The sequence below is a fragment of the Balaenoptera ricei genome, chromosome 20 (genome assembly GCF_028023285.1).
Source record: "Balaenoptera ricei isolate mBalRic1 chromosome 20, mBalRic1.hap2, whole genome shotgun sequence".
NCBI classification, from domain to species: Eukaryota; Metazoa; Chordata; class Mammalia; order Artiodactyla; family Balaenopteridae; genus Balaenoptera; species Balaenoptera ricei.
In genome coordinates this window covers 19,412,403-19,431,740 of record NC_082658.1, presented here as the reverse complement: position 1 = coordinate 19,431,740, position 19,338 = coordinate 19,412,403, and the positions used below count along the sequence as shown (strand labels likewise).

Here is a 19,338-nt window from a genome sequence, read left to right as displayed (position 1 = left end):
GAGTCTTTTTTTTATTTTGGTTGCATTGGGTCTTTGTTGCTGTGCGCGGGCTTTCTCTAGTTGTGGTGAGCGGGGGCTACTCTTCGTTGCGGCGCGCGGGCTTCTCATCGCGGTGGCTTCTCTTGTTGTGGAGCACGAGCTCTAGGCACGCAGGCTTCAGTAATTGTGGCTCACGGGCTCTAGAGCGCAGGCTCAGTAGCTGTGGCACACGGGCTTAGTTGCTCTGCGGCATGTGGGATCTTCCCGGACCAGGGCTCGAACCCGTGTCCCCTGAATTGGCTGGCGGATTCTTAACCACTGCGCCACCAGGGAAGTCCCTGGAAGCACAGAGTCTTAACCACTGGACCGCCAGGGAAGTCCCCCAAGGAGTTTTCTCTTATTGTCCCCCACCCCCCTATCCCCAGACGAGTAATGAATCTCCTTGGTTTAACTCCTAGAGCATTTATCATCCTGTGTCTTGTCCCCCTCTTACGGCTCCTATTTCAAACAACCTAATTTACTCATTCAGCAAATATGTATCGAGGGTCTTCTTGGTGCCAAGTACTGTTCTAGGTTCTGAAGAGTGAACAAGAGAGACTCATGGAGCTAACATTCTGGGGGCTGGAGGAGCAAATACACAAAGAAGAGTAGATGATGTCAGGTAGCGATGAGAGCCCTGAAGAAAACACAGGAGGATTAGGGGAGAGAGAGTGGGGGGTGTGCGGGGGTGGGATCAGAGTAGTCAGGAAAGGCTCAGGGAAGCACAAAGGTAAAATCCCTGAGACAAGAATGAGTGTTATGTGTTTTGGGAACAGTAAGGCAGTCAGCGTGGCTGGAGTGGGATGAGTGAGAGAAGGGAGAGGAGGTGAGGTCAGAGAGAGAGAATTTTGATTTTTCATCTAAGTGTTATCAAAAACACAGGAGCGTTATAATAATCAGAATTGTTTTAGTTGAACTGTAGCATTACAGTGAAATATATAAATCTCAATGGACACACACACACACACACACACACACGTAACCACATCCAGGTCAAGATACAGAACATTATGTTCATAGCAGCACTATTTGCAATAGCAAAGACATAGAAGCAACCTAAATGTCCATCAACGGATGAATGGATAAAGAAGATGTGGTACATATATACAATGGAATATTACTCAGCCATAAAAAAAGAATGAAATATTGCCATTTGCAGCAACATGGATGGACCTGAGATTATCATACTAAGTGAAGTAAGTTAGACAGAGAAAGACAAATATCATATGATATCACTTATATGTGGAATCTAAAAAAATGATACAAAGCAACTTATTTACAAAACAAAAATAGACTCACAGACATAGAAAACAAACTTATGGCTACCAAGGGGGAAAGTGGGGGAGGAATAAAGTAGGAGTTTGGGATTAACAGATATACACTACTATATATAAAATAGATGAACAACAAGGACCTACGGTATAACACAAGGAACAATATTCAATATCTGTAATAACCTATAATGGAAAAGAATATATATATACACATACATACATACATACATATGTATATGTACATATACATATGTATGTATGTATGTGTATATATATATATAACTGAATCACTTTGCTGTACACCTGGAACTAAACACAACATTGTAAATCAACTATACTTCAATAAAAAAAAAAAGATACAGAACTTTTTTTTAGACTAGGGAATTCCCCAGGGCATATTTTTTAAAATTAGTTAATTAATTTATTTGGCTGCGTCGGGTCTTAGTTGTGGCATGCGGGCTCTCTAGTTGTGGCACGAGGGCTTAGTTGCTCCACAGCATAGGTGGGATCTTAGTTCCCTGACCAGGGATCGAACCCTCATCCCCTGCATTGGAAGGTGGATTCTTAACCACTGGACCACAGGGAAGTCCCTGATACAGAACATTATTATCACCACAGAGGGCTTCTTCACACCCCTTCAATACTCTCTCCCACCCCATGAGTAACCATTATTTTCACTCCAATCCCCATAATTTTGCCTGTTTTTTAACTTCTCTAAACAGAATTATACAGTGTGTAGTCTATATGTCTGGCTTTGTTTACTCAATATTATGTCTATGAGATTCATTTACACAGGTAGTAGTCATTTGTTCCTTTTCATTGCTATGTAATATTCCATTATAAGAATATACTACAATTGATTTGTCCATTCACCTGTTGAAGGATACTTGGGTTTTTTCCAACTTCTTTATCATGAATAAAACTGCTATGATCACCATTGTACATGTCTTTTGGTGACATAAGCACTAATTTCTCTTGGGTATACACCTAGGAATGGAAATGCTAGGTCACAGGTACGGTGTACATTTAGTTTTAGTAGATACAACCAAACAGTTTTCCAAACTGGTTGTACCAATTTAGACTCCTGCCAGCAATGTATAAAAGTGCTGGTTACTCCGCATCCTCACTGACACCTGGTATCACTGCCCTTTAAGTTGAGCCATACATGATCTGATTTAGGTTTGTAAAAGAGCACCCTGGCTGCAGTGTGGAGACCCAACTGGTGAGGTTAAGAGCAGGTTGGACAGAGGAAGCCGAGAGACCAGGTAGGAGGCTAGTGCAGTCGTCCAGGGAAGACATGAAAGTGTCTGGACTGGGTGGTAATAGAGAAATCGTAGAGAAGTGGACTGATCAGGTTGTGCTCTGGAATTGTAGCCGCCGGGCCGGGCCGATGAGATGAGTGAGGGATGAGGGGGAAGGGCATCGAGGGTGAGTCTTAGATTCTTGCCTGGAAAACTTGGGTGGATGAGAGGACCATTTTCTGAGATGCAGAAGACTGAGGGAATAACTGATGCAGGATGAGGGAAGGTCAAGGGCTCACATGTAGCTGTTTGAGTATATGATGTCTCCTGGAGCTCAGGCTCTCATTAGAGCCTAACACGAGGCTCTAGATTCTCCACATCTTAGCATAACTGGTAGGTACTGGTTGTGTGCAGAGTGCATGCTGTCTGGGTAGTGCCTAGAGCAGCAGTCCCCAACCTATTTGGCACCCGGGACCGGTTTCGTGGAAGACAATTTTCCCACGGAAGGGGGGCGGTATGGTTCAGGTGGTAATGCAAGTGACGGGGAGCGGCAGATGAAGCTTTGCTCGCTCGCCTGCCACTCATGTCTTGCTGTGTGGCCCAGTTCCTAACAGGCCGCGGACCACTACCGGTCCACCGCCTGGGGGTTGGAGACCCCTGGGCTAGAAAACGTGCATGCTGTCTATAGCAGACAGATCTGGGTTAGGGGCTCCGTTCTGCCCCCTCGCTCGCCCTGTAACTTGGACATTATGCTGGGACTGCCCAGCTTCCAGCTTCCACCTCACAGTGTTAGAATTAAACAAGATCACATATCCATGGCACCTGGAACGTGGAAGAACGAAAACATTCACTCTTGCAAGTCCCAGGCACTAGGTGGCATTTCTCCCAAGGTTAGCACCTTTTCCTCTCACCCACATTTTCAAAGTCACGCCAGAACAGCCTGGTTGAGGTGGCCCAGAGCCCCGAGAGGTGGTTCCCTCTCTCCTCCCTCGGCCTTTCCTTCCCCAGGCTCAAAGAAACAGAATGGAGAACAGCAGGCGGGTTGATTCATAGACTTTTATCAGCTTTTACTCCACCGGGAGGTTTCTGCAATGACAACCGAGCCTGTACAGTACACACGTTTCACTCTGGTAAAGCTGTGGGGCACAGGAAGGCGTCCGGGAGGTCCCTGGGCGGCAGCAGGGCAGGCGTCAAGGCTAGGGGCGGGCAGCAGCCGAGACTGGACCAGTGGGCCCCAGGGTTTGGGGAGGATGGTGAGAGCTGGAGTGACAAGGCTGCTGAGAGGGGTCGGGAGGAAGCGCGGCTGCAGGGAGAGGAGGGCACATCAGCAGGAGCAGGGAGGAGTAGATAGACAGAGGTCCTTGTCTGTAAGGGAAGGAGGGGGTGGGACACAGCACCTGTGAATGTGCTGGGGGTGGGGAGTCTACAGACATTTTTTTGGGGCAGGAGCAAGACAGACCGCTGTATAAAAGGGACTGTACAACATAACCTATGATACACTGTTTACATATGATACAAGGCTCTTTCCCTCTTTGAGTTTTAAAAAATAAATTTACAATTCCCGAGCTTTTGGTAAAAAATATATACACTCTCAGAATAGGAACGGCAGCTGCTTCGGCTGCTTTGGCTGCTGCCTCTTCGGAAGGGAAAGAGGTGGTGCCAGAAAGGAGGGTGAGGCTGCACCAGGAAACCTCACACCGTAGCTGCCGGGAGCCCTGCACCCCTCAGCCCTGGAGGCCCGTGATGGGAGACGGAGGGGAGACAGAGAGGTAATAAAGGCATCGCCAGAGCCCAGTTTTGCCTTTCCAGTCTCTGTCGTTTCCTTCCCCACGCTGGGGGGCTGCCTGCCCCAGGTACAGGGGTCCACCCCACCCCAGCTCGGATGGGAAGGACCAAGGGGGAGTCAAGACAGGGAGGAGGATGAGACCATGTGTTGGTATCCCACAGAAGAGCCAGAAGGGAGGTGACAACTCCCTGCTCAGCAGTGAGACACCCCAACAGCAGGAGTATGGACAGCAGGCACCCCAACCCTGACACTGCCACACCTCACCCCCCTGCAATGCAGACGGAGGGTCCAATAGGCAGCTTAGGCCGGTGTTTCCCTGAGCATCTTCTACCCTCTCATGGGAGCCCACCCAGGGACCTTTGGGAGGCCTGAGGTGGGGAAATCCTAAGGGCTGACGGGTAACCCTCCCGTCTGCTGCTGCGCCTTGCCCTCCCGAGCAGCTTTACCCAAAGGCCTGGACATGCAGGGCAGCAGAGGAGCTGGGCAGGGAGCGGTGGGGCGGGGAAAGCACCCCACACCGTCCCAGGGGCAGAGTAGACAAGGGTAGCACCAAACAGAAGGACCCCCTCCCCGGCACACACAACACCCTCCCTCAACTACCAGATGCTCTCCTGCTCCTTCAAAGGGGGCGCACACACCCGCACGCGTACACCCGCACAGACACAAGGTAAATATAATATTCGGGGGTCCATCTAGGGGTCCCAGCCCTGGCCATGGAGAAGCCTGGCAGGTGGTGGAGAGGAAGGACACCAATCCCTCCCGTAACTCCGCTCTGCGAGATGGGAAGGGGGGCAGCTTTCCTGTCTGCTTGGGAAGAGGAGGCTGGGCGCTCCATCTCCGGAACAGACCTCTATGAGAGGGGCTGGGGAAGGAGCTCTCCGCCCCCTTTCCCTGGGAGGGCAGGCACCAGCAGAGTGTGGTTTGGGCTTGAAGGAGCAAGGCGGAGAGGACTTCAGCAGGATGAACAGGCTTATGAGTCCAGGGCTAAGTCCACCCAACTCTTTCCTGCTCCCGGGGAAAGAGGTCAGATGTGGGTTGGGACGTCGTGCAAAGTGCTTGAGTGCCAGGTGCCCGAGGTCCCTGGTGAAGGGCCAGCCAGAGCCTCCGTTCTCACTGACTATTGGCCTCCAGCTTGTAGGAGAGCTCGAAAAGGAGGTTCTGGTTGTCGATGACCTGGAACTGGCGCACGTAGGCCTTGGTCTGCAGGTGATGTGGGGAGGCCTCCATATCAAGGCCTGGGGGTGTGAGGACAGGGAGGCGGTCAGGGTGCTGGCCACCCTTCTTCCCCTACACACATACCAGCCAGAGGAGAAGGGTGTGGATTGGGACAGATGTTGGGCAGGAGGGCCCCCGGGCAGGCCAAGGAGAGAATGGAGAAATGACACATTTAAGGAAATAAACATTCAAGTGGGGACTTCTCCCAGGAACCCTCCCGGCTCAGTCAAAGCTCTACCTGCAACGCTCTCAAAACGCCGTGGGTTACTCACAAAGGGGCCGGCTCCGGTATTTGCGGACGGTCCTCACTTTTTCGGCCACTGAATGCTGGGAGATGACAAGGAATGAGTCCTGAAAAGGGCACAGAAAGATGCTCCCCCTTCTAATGCTCTCCCTCCTCCAATCTCCAACTCTCTTGGTTTAACTCCCTCCAGTCCCCAGCTCTGGAGGGTCTCTAAAGGACCAAAGAAGGGGTACAATAGGGTGCCAGGTGAGGGGGAGGCAGAGTTGCCCCCCCACCCCGAGCTGCCTGTCAGTTTTGCCACCTGTGGGCAGGTTGTCACAGTGACACCCCCAGGGAGACAGTCAGGAGTCTTTCAGGCAAGCTGGGAGCCATGAGGAAGGCTGTCGCCTTTAGGGGGGATGCCAGGAGAGGGCGAGGATGCCAGCCCTCCCCCACTCATGGGACTGAGGTTGGCAGTGCCACTCACCAGCTTCTCAATGTTCACCAAACCATCTACAAGGGTCTTACTCCCCTCGTGCAGGAAAGTCAGGTCTAGGGATGGGGAGAGAAGCAAATGGGTAAGAGAGGAGGTCCAAAGGGCCCCTCCCCTCCCCCCGACCGCACTCAATCTGGGGGCGCTCCTCTCTACTTGGGCACACACAGAGCTGAGTTCAGAGGGGATGGAGGGTCAGAATGGGGCATGGAGAGTGAGGAGAGAAGAACATAGCTTGGAAGTGACTCTCACCTTTGAGGATCAGAGGCACGAAAGGAATCACAGGGGGTTTCATCTTGGAGATCACTTCTCGGTAGCTTTTGTGGTTCCTGCAGGGGTCCTAGCATTCCACAGAAGAGGGATGAAGGGACAGACAGGCCCAGTGTACCCCAAAGTCATCCCCCACTCCCTCCCTCAGCCCCTACCCTAGAAATATCTCCAATCAGATAGGGGCGTGTTTGGGTGTCTTGTTTGGGGCTCAACTGCTCTCCCCTCTCCTCCAGGGATAACAGAGCAGCAATCCTCCCATCTTCCCTCCCAGCGTGGTGGGCAAGGGCGGGTAGGTGTGGGGGGACCCAGGCACTAAAAAACCTTGAAAGGGAAGCTTGAGGTAGAAGGTTTATGGGCACAGAAATTCTCTGGGGTGCCAGTCCAGGGGCAGATAAAAGAGCCAAACCCACTCACTGTCAGGTTCTCAAATTTGCGGAACAAGTTCTTGAATTTCCCTGGCAGCTTCTGCAGTTTGAAGGAAGAAGAGATGTCAGAGTCTGGAGCTCCTTGGGTTTCATGGGATCTCCTGACTAATCCCCAGGTGTTAGTGGGGGAAAGGGCCCGAGTGTCTCCCAGGAGGCTGGGAAGCTGGCCGGCGGTAAAGTAAAACCAGCCTTGGGCTAGGTCTGGGGAGCTTGAAGCAGCCCAGAGGAATGGGTTATTCTGGGGAAATGGAGGCCTCTGCAGATGCACGTGCCACGTACAAGGCCTCACTGGGTGCTGTCTGAAATCCAAGAGCCACGGCCGCGACCTGGCCGGGACTGCTCCCTCCCACCCCCACCCCCACCCCCCCGGGGTATCCGCCTCTGCTAATCTGCCCTGGGACCGGGTCCCTCAGCCCTGCTGTGTGCCCCGGGGCTGTATTTGCCAGAAGAGGGCGCCTCCTTCCAATCGGCACAAAAGCTCCCTAGAGGCGAGCAGCGGTCCCGGGAGGCCGCTTTGGGGTGAGCCCGGAATGTCAAGGCTGAGGGTGGAGGCCAAGACCCCCGAGGTGGGCCAGCACAGGTGGGAGGAGAGGAAAGGGAAGAGGTCTCATCACCTCCCAGGTGAGCCTCAGGCGGCTGACCGCGGCGTTGTCCAGCCCCATGACCACGGCGAAGAAGGACAGCAGGTCCTGGTTCTGCTTGCAGCTGCGGGGGCGGGAGGCGGGGTCAGCGGGGGGGGCGGGCGGCCGTGGCCTCCCCCCTCCGCGGCCGCCGCACTCACATGGCCGCGATCTTGATGAACTTCTTGAGCAGCTGCGCGCGCTTGCCGGGGGCCTCGCAGAGCAGCACCTCGGTGGCCACCCAGTGCGTGACCTCGCTGCAGCGCTGCAGCAGCAGCTCCAGGTTGGCCGTTTCCCGGCGGCCGCGCTCCCCGTGGAACACGTAGTCCACGAACTCCAGCTGCACCCGCGGTGGCAGGAGGGGCCGCCAGGGCGTGGGGAGTGCGGGTGGGAAGAGGGCAGTGCGAGGCGGTGAGCAGGGTAAGGCAGGAGGGCGGGGGCGGGAGGGGTGGAAAATAGAAAAAAACCGGGACAGGACAGGATGCAACAGAGAGGGGGGAGAAAAGACAACCAACATTAATAATGCTCTACCATCTACTGAACACTTACCCGGTGCCAGGCGCTTGAACCATCTGATCGACATTATTGTTCTTGCCTTATTTTCTTTAATAGTGAATATTTTACAAATTCTAACCGTGGGTCGGGTTCTGTGTCAGCAGCACATGGATCCTGAACCACCCCGGGAGGGGGGCGGGTAGGACGGGGTGTTTCCTCTCTCTTTGCTTTTTTTTTTTTTTTTTAAGATAAAGGGAACAAAGGCTTAGAGAGGTTCTGGCGGCACACTGCCCCCGGGCATGCTGCAAGGGAGTGTCCTCACCAGAACTTTCAGCCCAGACGCTGCCTCCCTCCAGACCCCCAGCCCAGCTCCAGCCTCAATCCCCACCTCGTGCACACAGCGGAACAGCTCCCAGTGGAAGGCAGTAAGGTTGTTGGCGACGTCCTCAGGCTCCCCTCGGTGGATCTCTGTGTCTCCAGGGGAGACCTGGATCTCCTCGGGGAGGGGCACCTGGTGGCAGGCAGGGACATGGGCTGGGCTTCTCAATTTCTGCTCCCGGCCCCTCTCAGCCTTCCCTCTCAGCCAAGGCTTGTGAAGGAGTTCTTACCAGGGCCTCATAGCTGTCTCGGGTACAGGCAAACAGGTGGCTGTTGATGCCCAGCGTGGTGAAGACACAGTCTTCGGTCGGCTGGAGAAGGACCTTCTCTGCAGGAGAACGAGCTGCCCTGCCTCAGCCCCGGCCCCTGAGCCCTCACACACCCCAGCCACCACCGCCGTCCCCTCCAGAAACTCCTCATCCCGCACAGACATGTTCTAGACTAACAGGACTCATATCATCACCAGTTTATGCCATATTTATCTGACATTTTTCAAAAAATGAGTTCTCTTGCATTTATAACCTCCTTTGGCTCCCAACCTTCTTTATAGCTCTTCTCTTAGTCTATCATCCCTGTGACACTGGGAAAGCAGGAATTTTTTTTTCTGAATTAGAGGAAAATAAGGCTATGACTACATTGCAGGGTTTTTGCCTTCCTACCGGGATTGGAGGCCCACCCTGTGTCTTTGGCCTCATAAACGTAGCATCCTTAGATGCTCGTGGAAGTTAAAGGACAAGATCCCAATGTGAGTAAGAGGCAGGCACCCAGAGCAGCATCCAAGTGTCCTGGACCACTGCTTCCCCAACTTTAACGTGCATAGGAATCACCCGGGGATCTTGTTAAAACGCACATTCTGATTCTGCAGGTCTGGAGTGGGGCCTGAGATACTGCATTTTTAGCAAGCTCCCAGGTGATGCTCATGTGTCTGGTCCCAGGACCACACTTGGAGTAGCAGCCAGGGCCTAGAATTCAGCCTTTACTCCTGCCCCAAGGCACTGGGCTTGTGAGTTTCTTTTCTTGTGCTCCCCCCACCCCCGCCACCAGCCCAGCTCTTTCTGACCCTCACCTCCTGAGGAGGCCACAGCTACCAGGATGAGGGAATCCTCACGCCCCGCAGGCTCCTCTGAATACTGCAATTTCTCCGTCACAGAGCCCAGAATGTCCTGCACAGATGCTGAGAGGCGGCTGCGTATGGTCACGTAGGAGTGGTCAGGCATGTAGACCCGGCAGAAGACTGGATAGAGACCGGGAGGTGGCTTGTCACCCGTGGGCAGAACGGCAGCATCAGCACAGTTCCCTCCTGGGCACCTCTGTTGCCCACCCCACCCCAACCGGAAATTGGTTGGCCTCTGAAAAAGATGCTGTGAAAAGGACTGGTGCTATGACACAAGGAGACTCCACAGAGGGTGCCCGAGACCCGGAGACCCCTCAGGGCCCCCGGAGCCACTAAGGAAGCCCTACCCCTCCTACGGTCCACACTCACTCTCATCGGAACCCCGGAAGGCCACGCGGGTCTGCAGACAGGAGTCTATCCGACGGAAGTGGCGGAAGAGTGGCTTCACCTGCTTGCTGGGCAGCTGGCTCTCGTCCGGGATCCTGGTGTGGACACAGCTGGGCATCAGGAAGCCCTGCCAGGCATACTGCATGCAAGGCAGGCAACATCAATCAGGGATATCAGAACTGGTCAGGGATGCCCCGGCATCAGGTTCAGAGAGTGGTGAAGGGGGTAAGAAGAGAGGACAACGGCCAGCATGGGACAACTGTCTGAATGACCCAAATCAAATGCCACCTCTTCCATGAATCCTTCTCTATCCATCCCACCCACCAGGAGAGGTCACCATTTCGTCTTAATAGCTGTAGGACATTGGGCTAATATTTGTTTATGTTCATGTCTTATCTCTTTTACAAGATTGAGAGCTGACTGAATTTTATTTTCATCCTACAGGTCTAGCACACTGCCTGGCACATGGTAGGTGTAGGTCATCAGCTGTTTGCTGAATTTTGCCAACAAGAACTTCACAGTCTGGGGGACTTCCCCAGTGGTGCAGTGGTTAAGAATCCGCCTGCCAGTGCAGGGGACACGGTTCAAGCCCTGGTCCGGGAAGATCTCACATGCCACAGAGCAACTAAGCCTGTGCTCCACAACTACTGAGGCTGCGCTCTAGAGCCTACGAGCCACAACTACTGAGCCCGTGTGCCACAACTACGGAAGCCCACACGCCTAGAGCCTATGCTCCGCAACGAGAGAAGCCACTGCAATGAGAGGCCCACGCACCGCAAGGAAGAGCAGCCCCCGCTCGCTGCAACTAGAGAAAGCCTGCGCGCAGCAACAAAGACCCAACGCAGCCGAAAATAAAATAAATTAAAAAAAAAAAAGAACTTCACAGTCTGGGAGGGAGACAGACGGGCATACAGCTACATCTAACACGAGGCAGGAGGTGTTAGGTGATATAATAAAGGTACGAGAAGAGTTATGTTGGTATAGGGGAGGGACAGCTACTGCTAAAAGATGCCTTCACTGAGAGGATGGCATTTGACCTGGACCTTGAAGGACAACAGGAAGAGAAGGGGGTGGGAGGAGGGCACGCTGGGGTGAACCACATAAGTGACAGCAGGAAGCTGGGAACACAAAGGTGTTCATGGAATGGTGGGGTGTATAGGGAGTGTCACGGGTGAAGGGGGATGTGGGAGATGAGATGGGAAGGATGACCAGAAGGCAGAAAGAGGGTCTAGGATGTTGCAACTTCATCTTACAGGCAATGGTGGGCCGTGGATATTTTTGGAACAGAAGCACAATGTTGTCAAGTTTGAAAGATCTCTCTGGGGTCAGCATAAGAAAGACACAAAGCCATAAACTGAAGCCCTGGATGGGAGGCTGTGGTGATAATCCAGGTGAGAGATAATGACGCCTAAATGAGGGTTACGATGGTGGGATGGAGCAGAGAGAAACTGAAAGGGCTGAAAAGATGGAGGGATGGATGCAGTAGTGTCCTGAAGCCAGCTCACATTGGTTCATGAGAGCAGATTGTTAAATTTTGGGGAGTTTTGCCAACTGGTTTTAAACATAGCCATTCAAAAATTAATTATACATATATATGTAAACTTACATATATATAAAATATATAATTATATATAAACATATATATGTGTATATATATATATATATATATATATATATACACATATATATATGTTTTATAAACTTAAAGCCAAATTATTACCAAAAAAGTAGTTTCCTAATTGTTTCACTACCTTTTACTCTTATCTATGCTCTTCAGGTTAGTTACGTCTGTTGGATTTATATGGTGAAGATAGTACCTAATGGCCTGCTACTGCACATCTCTTCCCAACTTCACATTCAGTGATGTCATACTGGTAGCTTGGAATCAACCACAGTGAGAGAATTTACACCATGGGAATCAGCAAAAGCTATAAACCAGGGCTCTTTTTCCTGACGTGCTGGCTGTTCAATATTTATCAGTACACCATTGGATTGACAAATAAATGGATGGGAGAATGGACCCCAAAAATGACTGGAGACAGTGCTTTGTGCTACTCTCCAGTAAGAGAAAGGGAATGAAATAAAAGCATCTTGAGCCCAAAGACTAGAGGCACCCAGCCCTGTAATAGAGGAACAAGGGGGACTTCTTTCCTGTCCCCTCCCCCAGCCTATTCCCCTCACTTTAGCTCCACTGTTTCCACAAGCTGGTGCAGCCTCAGTGTGTCCTCTCGGAGGTCCTGGTAAAGGGACTCATCCTTCATAATCAGCAGGTACAGATCCTGCAGAGATGAGGAGAGAGAAGGTGAGGGCAGGGGTCTCAAGCATCACTCTCTGCAAGGGCGGGGCAGGGTCTCCATGCCTTCAAACACAGAAGAACCGTACATGCTAAGGCTCACTGGCATCATTTCCTTCCAGGTACCCAGCTTGAGAAGTATGGTTCCTTCAAAGGGGCCCCCTTCCAGAGCACACAGTCTGCTCACCCACCTTCTCATCCCAGGCCCACCTTGATGATGCGGCCAGCCCCCTCTTCCTCCTGCAGCAGCCCCTGGTAGGTGTCCAAGAAATGAAGGAGCATGGCTAGACAGGCCTGCTTCCGGCCAAGCCCCTCGGGGCCCTCCATGCCTCCTGCCCAAACAAAGCTGACCCCTAAGTTAAGAAAAAGCCCTGGGCAGGCAGACCTGAGGACACTGGGAAGGGGTGTGGGAGGCAATGGGAGGCTAGGCTACCCCTAAAAATTCTCTAGGTTTGGGGCCATGGAGAAAGGGGCTCCAAGGGCCCTTGGAACCAAGACCACCTCATGCCCCAGCTCAGGTTTTTGCCAGAGTAGGTAGGGATGGCACCCACTTGACCACATCCAGCTCCTGCTCCTGCCTGTTTGAATTTCACCTGAGAAAATTCACTAGAAGCTACTCTGCCTGGACCCACCCAACCCCTGATCAGCCCACAGCCTGGAGCTTACAGCAGGCTGATAAAGGCCAATAGTGCTAACCACAAGCCTGACCATACTTCAGTGTAAGGCCTGGTGTTTCTAAGAGAGCCTATGATATTCTACTCACTGGCCTGACATTGACAATTAGGTCCTAGAATAACTTGGTGAGAGGCCCTATGAATAGCCCAGCCAGTGGCTTGTCTCTAGTAGACCCTACTAAAGCACGGCCATGACCTGATGTTTACATCAGACCCTGTAATAACTCACTGGGCAACCAGATGTTTGGAGCAATAATTCAGTGGGGAGAGAGGCACTCTTAATAGAGTAATAACACCTTGCATCCATACAGGGCTCTGCAGTCTCCAGAGCACTCCCACATCTGCTGTCAGAATGGTCTCCACAGCAGCCCCATAGAGAGGCAGGGCAGGTGCTATTTACCCCCATTTTACAGAAGAGGAAACTGAGGCCCCAGGAGGTTAGGTGAGCTGCCCAAGGTCACACAGCTGGTGAGTGAAAAACCTGGAATTGAAACCCAGGTGTGTTTCCTAGGGAAGAGCTTAGACCCTCACATCACATGTGGGGTGAGGCGGGGTGGCTCCCTCCTGACCCCTTTTGCAAGCTCCACAAAAGGATATTACTGGTGTAGCTCCTGCAGAAACTTCTCCGTGGGAAGGAAGAGAGAATGGGTGAGGACGATGTCATCCAGCAGGATATCTGTAGAGAGCAATTGCCACCACTGATGTCGGGAGGGCACCTCCAGGGCCCAGTTTGACACTCACCACCCCCTCTCTTGCCTCTGAGGGCAAATTCTCTTTAGCCAGGCTGGAGCCCCAGCCACCTGCCCAGTCACGCTCCGCACACACACGCACGCACACACACACATGTGAAGGTTCTGGGCAGCCGCTGCGGGGGTGGGGTTGGCAGCTGCCAAGGCGGCTGGAGAGAAGGAGGGGGCGCGCTTGCATGGCCACGCCCACTTCTCTCCAGTGTGTGTGGGAAGCTGGTCAGTTAATACACCAAGCTTGAGATCTGCCTGAAAAAAAGAGGAAGAGGTAGCCCCCAGAAGTGTCTCTAGACAAAGAGAACTTTTAAGCACAGAGGTTAGGGTCAGCGTGTGTGTGTGCGTGTGTGTGTGTGTCCCTCCGCCCCTCCTCACTCCCTACCTAACAGATTTGAGTTCCAACTAGGCAGGTGAGAACCAGCCCCATTCAAAGGGAGAGGGAGCGACTGCCATCTCTTTGATCCCAAAGCCTTGAAATAGAAAGCCTGTGTCCTCCGGATGCCCAGGGATGGAAGAGTTAATGATGGAAGGGTGGAGGGGAGTGGTTCCTCACACCACCCTTTCCCCCTCCACACCCCCATCTGGGCCTGGCTCAGCCAGTCAGCCAGGTACAAGGTCGCCCTGACTTGCAGCCAGCCCTGGGGTGGGGCAGGGCAGCCTGGCACACACAGACAGGCAGGGTTCAGGGAGGGACCCAGGTGTCCTCACCAGGACAGGTTAGGGCCAGGTCCCCAGGTACTGCCCCAGGGCAAAACCAAGGCTTCTGATGGCCCCCGGGTCACCATCCCCTGGCCTCCAATTCCAGCCATGAAGGTGGAGCAGGAGAATCAACACAAGATCCTCTACTTCAACTACTTCATTTCACAAATGAGAAACTGAGGCCCAGAGCTGGGAGGGACTTGCCTGGAGCTGGAGTAAGAACCCAGACTCCTGAGTCTGTGTTCTTTTCTCACCATGCCTGAGGCGAGCAGAGCGTCAGAGTACAGTGGGCAGGTGGGGCTGCTTAGACTTTTGAGAGCCTTTGGCTAGTTTCGGGTACCTTCTCTAAGTCCCCTCCTCCCACACGCCCTGGGAGGGAACCGAGATGGCTTAAGAACATTGGTTATATTGGAGAATATCAGAGTGGCAGGTTAAGCTGATTCTCATTCACTCTGGGACTGGTTTGGGGTTCCCCAAAGCAGTTACTCTGGGGATCCAGCCTGCCAGTCCAGATAATATGGTGACAATCAGTTCAAGAGTCCTTCCCCAGGGGAGACTGAGCAGCGTCTGTGGCACCAGGCCCCTGCGGAAGGGGAAAGACAGTTTTTCCCTTTTCCTCTCTGCCCAGTTTTTAAAGTGAGTCTGAGCCCCCCAGCCCTGACCCTCAGCTCCAGGGATGGGGACGAGGAATAGGGATGCCCAAAATCTTTCCTCTACACTTTATCTCACAGGAGAGCTAAACAGAGCAAAGGAAGAGGAACGTGGGGGCAGAGTGGGGGAGATGCTGTTATGGGGGCTACAGTTTGGCGTCTGTCTCTTCCAAGGCAGGCTCTGGTCCAATGTACAGCCTCCCCAGGGAATGTGTCATAGAGACATAGGGTGTGTGGTGTAGGCGGGAAGTTATGGTTAAGAGAGCTGTGTGTGTCTGATATTTTTCTAATTAAATCCAAAAGGTGTCAGGTCCCCAGGGCAACTACAACCTGAGCCAAGGAGAGTACCTGGGTGCTGAGAAAAATCTAGGGGAGTGGAGCCCCATTCCACACATCTGGGTTAGGACTCCCTGCAAAGGTCTGGGAGCAAAGCATGAAACCCCATCTTTAGGCCCTCAACCAGGGCTCCCAATCCTCAGACCCTGCTGGGCTTAGTGAAATGCCCAGAGCTAGCCCTAAAGACCCTCCGGTCTTCTACCTCAGCCACTAACCAGCAATCTGAGGCCTCAGTTTCCTCAAAATCCCCTTAGTAGGGGTGCTGGTGGGGAGTGGCAAAATAGCATCATCATTCAGGGAATAAGCTTCTCAGGGTGTGGTTATTTTTTAAAGAGGCCATGTGCTGAGGCCTGCCACCGGAAGGGTGGGAGTCGGAGAGGTTCAGACCCCCCGGGATGCTGCAGGGCCCTGATGTCTGCCTAGCTGCCTCTCCCCCAACAAATATCTTCTGAGTCAGCCCCCAACTAGAATACCTCCCTCCCCCCAAGCTGCTAAGGACAATGCATCCCTTTGCCAGAGCCCAAAAGGCAGCTTGGGCTGTATGCCTGTCTGGCACTGCCCCACTGAGTGGGCCAGCCCTCTGCTCTGGGGCTTCTAAACGGAATCGGGGACTCCCGGAAGGTCTTTTGGGGCTTGGCCACCTCTAGGGGGCTGCACTGACTGGTCTGGGCAGCTTCCATCTTAGTGTGTCAGGCCCTAATTTTGGGCCACAGAAGGAGGTAGTCAGCATCAGGGACCCATGAGGGTCTAGATGAAATGTCCAGGTGAGAGGAAGGGTGGCTTAAGGAGAGAAAGGGGTTCAGCTTCTTCTGCAGCCGTGGGTGAGGCCGCTACAGGAAGGAAGGTGGCACTGCCACTTCTCTGCTGCAGAAAGGTCTGTTCCTCCCATAGGCCCCCAGCTGACCACTCAACACCCCCCCCCCACGCCGAGGCTCGGCATAGGGCAACCCCCACCCACCGTCCAAGGGCAAAGGAAGAGGAACCAGGTGGCAACCCCCTACTCCGGGATAGATGAGCCAGCCGCCCCTTACCTGAGGCGGCGCTGTCCCTGGTGGCCCCTCCGGCCAGCCGCTCCAGAACTCGGTTCAGAAGATGCTCCGGCCGCTCGGGGGCGCCCAGGGGGGCCCAGGGTGGGGAAGTCAGAGGCTCGCCCGGGGACAGCTCGTCTGAGGAGTATGAGGAAGGGGAGCGCAGGGGCCCCCCTCCCCCGAGAGGCCCGGGCCCCGGCACCTCCTCCAGCTGCAGCCAACAGGGCCCCCCGCTGCCGAGATCCTCCGCGACCCCCGCCGGCTCTCCTCCGTCCTCCTCTGGGGGCGGCTCCAGAACCGGCTCGGCGAGGGGCTCCCGGAGGAAAGCTGGGAGCAGCAGGCGAGACACGCTCTGACGCCGCTGCAGCGGCCGCGGTCCCCCGGCTAGACCGCCGCCCCCGCCAGGTCCCCCACCCCCTCCAGGCCCGCCGCAGCTCCCCGGACCCCCGCCGGGACCTCCCGCCACCGTTCGCCCCGCCAGCTGCGACGTCTGCTTCTTCAGAAATTTCTCCAGCGGCTTCATGCCCCCCCCCGCCCCTCTGCTCGGGGCCGCCGGGGGACCCAGGTGTCCCAGGCACGGGCGGGGGGGGTGGGGACACGGTGCTCAGAGCCGGAGGGTCAGAGCAGAGGGCCGTGCCAGGCGCCGGACTGGGGGCCAGAGGTGCCCGAGGTTCGCTGGCCGGAGTCCAGTGGCCAGGGACCGGGGGAGGTACCAGAGGGAAGGAGTGCCCGCTCTTAGTGGCCCCCCATGCCGGCTGCAGCGCACGCGGCCCGAAGGGTGGTTAGGCTGTGGGGCCGGTGCCCAAGGCTCTGCGCTCCTGGGCCGGGCTGCGGCGGCAGAGGCAGCGGGCGGAGCGCAAGGCTGAGAGGACGCGGCGGCGGCGGCGGCGGCGGCGGCGGCTGCGGCGGCGGCGGCTGCGCTCCCGGCCGGGAGGAAGGTGGCAGAACTGAGACCGCGCCCCCTCCTCCAGTCCCCGCCCAGTCCCCTCCCCTACCCTAAATGGACCCGCCCCCTGGGCCGCGCCAGGCTTCAACTTGGGGCTGACCGCGAGGGAAACAGTAAGGGCTGACCGGCATTGGGTTCAGAGCAGACGCAGACATTAAGGACAAGGGTGAGGGAGTACTTTACCAATGGAGAGGGGCTTCCTGGCTCGAGGCTTACGAGGACTCCTGGTATCATTGCAAAGAACCAGGATGAACCTGGACTCACCTACCTGTATTCAGGTGAGGCCTACGAAAATTGCTGATTGGGTGTCCATCACTCTCGATCTCGACTGTGTGCTCTGTTGCCATACTCACTGGAATATGTGGTCTTTATCTTGCTTCTGTAAGAAGGGATGGGAAGGCCTCGGGTGGATTGGCATTGGAACTGGGGGCGGTACCCATCTGCCCTTTCTGGTAGGGCACCATAGGTGGCGAGGGCCTGGCCTGTGAGAGGCAGGTACTGGCAGGCAGGTAGGAGCCAGGCAGGGAGCAGCAGGTTGTGGCAGGTCTAATTAGGATGAAGAGAAGAGACGGTAGGCAGGTGGAGGAGGAGACCAGGGGCACAAGGGCACCTGAGCCTACTGGCAGCAGGAGGAAGCAGAGCCCTGGAGATGGGTGACCAGCTCTAGAACTGCCAACCAACACCATCAGGCATAGAGATCCCCTCCAGAGGTGACATAACCATGGAGTGGGGAAAGTGGTACCGAATTTGCACTCCAAATAATCCTTATTCCTGATCCTATGCCCAGAGCATTCTGTCCCTAAGGGTACACTGTCCCAGGAGGAGGGGTGTATAGAGACACGCACAGTATAAGCACATCAAGGTTAAGGTAACAAGGTGGGAGAGTGGCACCAGGCAACAGATGGGTCGAGGCTCCTTGGACAGTGCCCCACCTCTGTTTACTGTGCACAGACCAGGCAGGGACAGGAATGCTAAAGGCTGGGAGTGGTGGTAGAACTGAATAGGGTGTGTATTACACATGTGTTACTGTGTGTGCTTATCTGGTCCTATGTGTACAAGAGCATGTGTTTACAGAAATAAAGCTTTGCACACCCATCTGTTTGTGGATTTGCAATAAGGAACAGTAATAAAAAAGGAGAGAGCACAATTTTGGCTAAGAAGCTAGAATAAAGATCAAAGTATCAGTTTCCTGGACCCACTTTATTGGATACCCTAATATCCCTGGGGTTAAGAGGAGAAACTGGCTGGAGTGGCTTGGAGCTCCCCAGGCATTTTATGAACCAAGTAAGGAGAGGGGAGGGCTCCACTCCCAGCACATGCCACAGTTACCAGATTAAACTGGTTGCCTTGGTAACGTCCTCTCTGGGCAGGATTTGGGATTGTCGGCTAGGAAGGGGGAAGAATTGGGCAGTGTGGAGGGTGTAGGGGCTGCAAATAAAAGGGTCAAAGAGACTTCTGGAAACTGGAATGTGGGGAAACAAGACCTCAGCACCCTCCAACTACTCAAGGATGTCAGGCATAGACTAAGTTCAAGACCTTGAATCAGAGAGGAAAACCAGCATCGAGTTATGGTCCTCCTAGAACAGCAGTGGTTCTCACCCCAATTGCACACTGTAATCCAGGGAACTTTTCAAAAATATTGTTCCCTAGGCCACACCTCAAATCAATTAAATCAGATCTCTGAGGTAGGGCCAACGTTTACGGTATTTTTTAAAAGATCCCCAAGTGATTCATATAGCCAGGGTTGAAAATCACTGCTCTAGAGGGACAACCCAACCTAAGTGGGCTGCAGATGCTGGGAGACAACTTGGGGATTCTAAGTCCTTGGCTCTTCTGAGTCTCCCACAAAGCCTGTGCGCCGACCTTGTGGGGAGGATTGTTGGCAGGGCATCTACACTCCATGAAGAAATAGAGGGAGAGAGGGTGGTATGATTAACACCTGTGAGGAAATGGAAGCAAAAAACTGTGAGAGCCCAGCCCATGGACTTCCAGAAGGGGATAGGGCAGGGCTACCTAAGGCTGATCCATTT

At 54.0% G+C, this 19,338-nt stretch overlaps 1 protein-coding gene across 1 annotated transcript; it reads right to left on the bottom strand.

Annotated features, from left to right (window-relative positions):
• Window positions 1-3,600: 3,600 nt before the first annotated feature.
• RAPGEFL1 (Rap guanine nucleotide exchange factor like 1) lies at window positions 3,601-16,885 on the bottom strand. Its single transcript, XM_059907138.1, has 15 exons — window positions 16,366-16,885; window positions 13,504-13,582; window positions 12,443-12,578; window positions 12,121-12,218; window positions 9,922-10,034; window positions 9,505-9,672; window positions 8,669-8,766; window positions 8,449-8,571; window positions 7,727-7,905; window positions 7,560-7,650; window positions 6,935-6,985; window positions 6,503-6,590; window positions 6,245-6,309; window positions 5,807-5,861; window positions 3,601-5,554 (listed from the first exon to the last, which is right to left on the bottom strand). The coding sequence occupies exons 1-15, from the start codon at window positions 16,883-16,885 to the stop codon at window positions 5,430-5,432; spliced, it is 1,989 nt and encodes a 662-aa protein (XP_059763121.1). The 3' UTR covers window positions 3,601-5,429.
• Window positions 16,886-19,338: the final 2,453 nt, after the last annotated feature.

Coding starts and splice junctions, on each gene's coding strand:
- RAPGEFL1 (XM_059907138.1), bottom strand. CDS start 16,885: ATGAAGCCGCTGGAGAAATTTCTGAAGAAGCAGACGTCGCAGCTGGCG. Junction 6,986..7,559: donor GCCTGAGGCTCACCTGGGAG/GTGATGAGACCT, acceptor TTCAAACTGCAG/AAGCTGCCAGGGAAATTCAA. Junction 5,862..6,244: donor TGGTGAACATTGAGAAGCTG/GTGAGTGGCACT, acceptor GTCATCTCCCAG/CATTCAGTGGCCGAAAAAGT.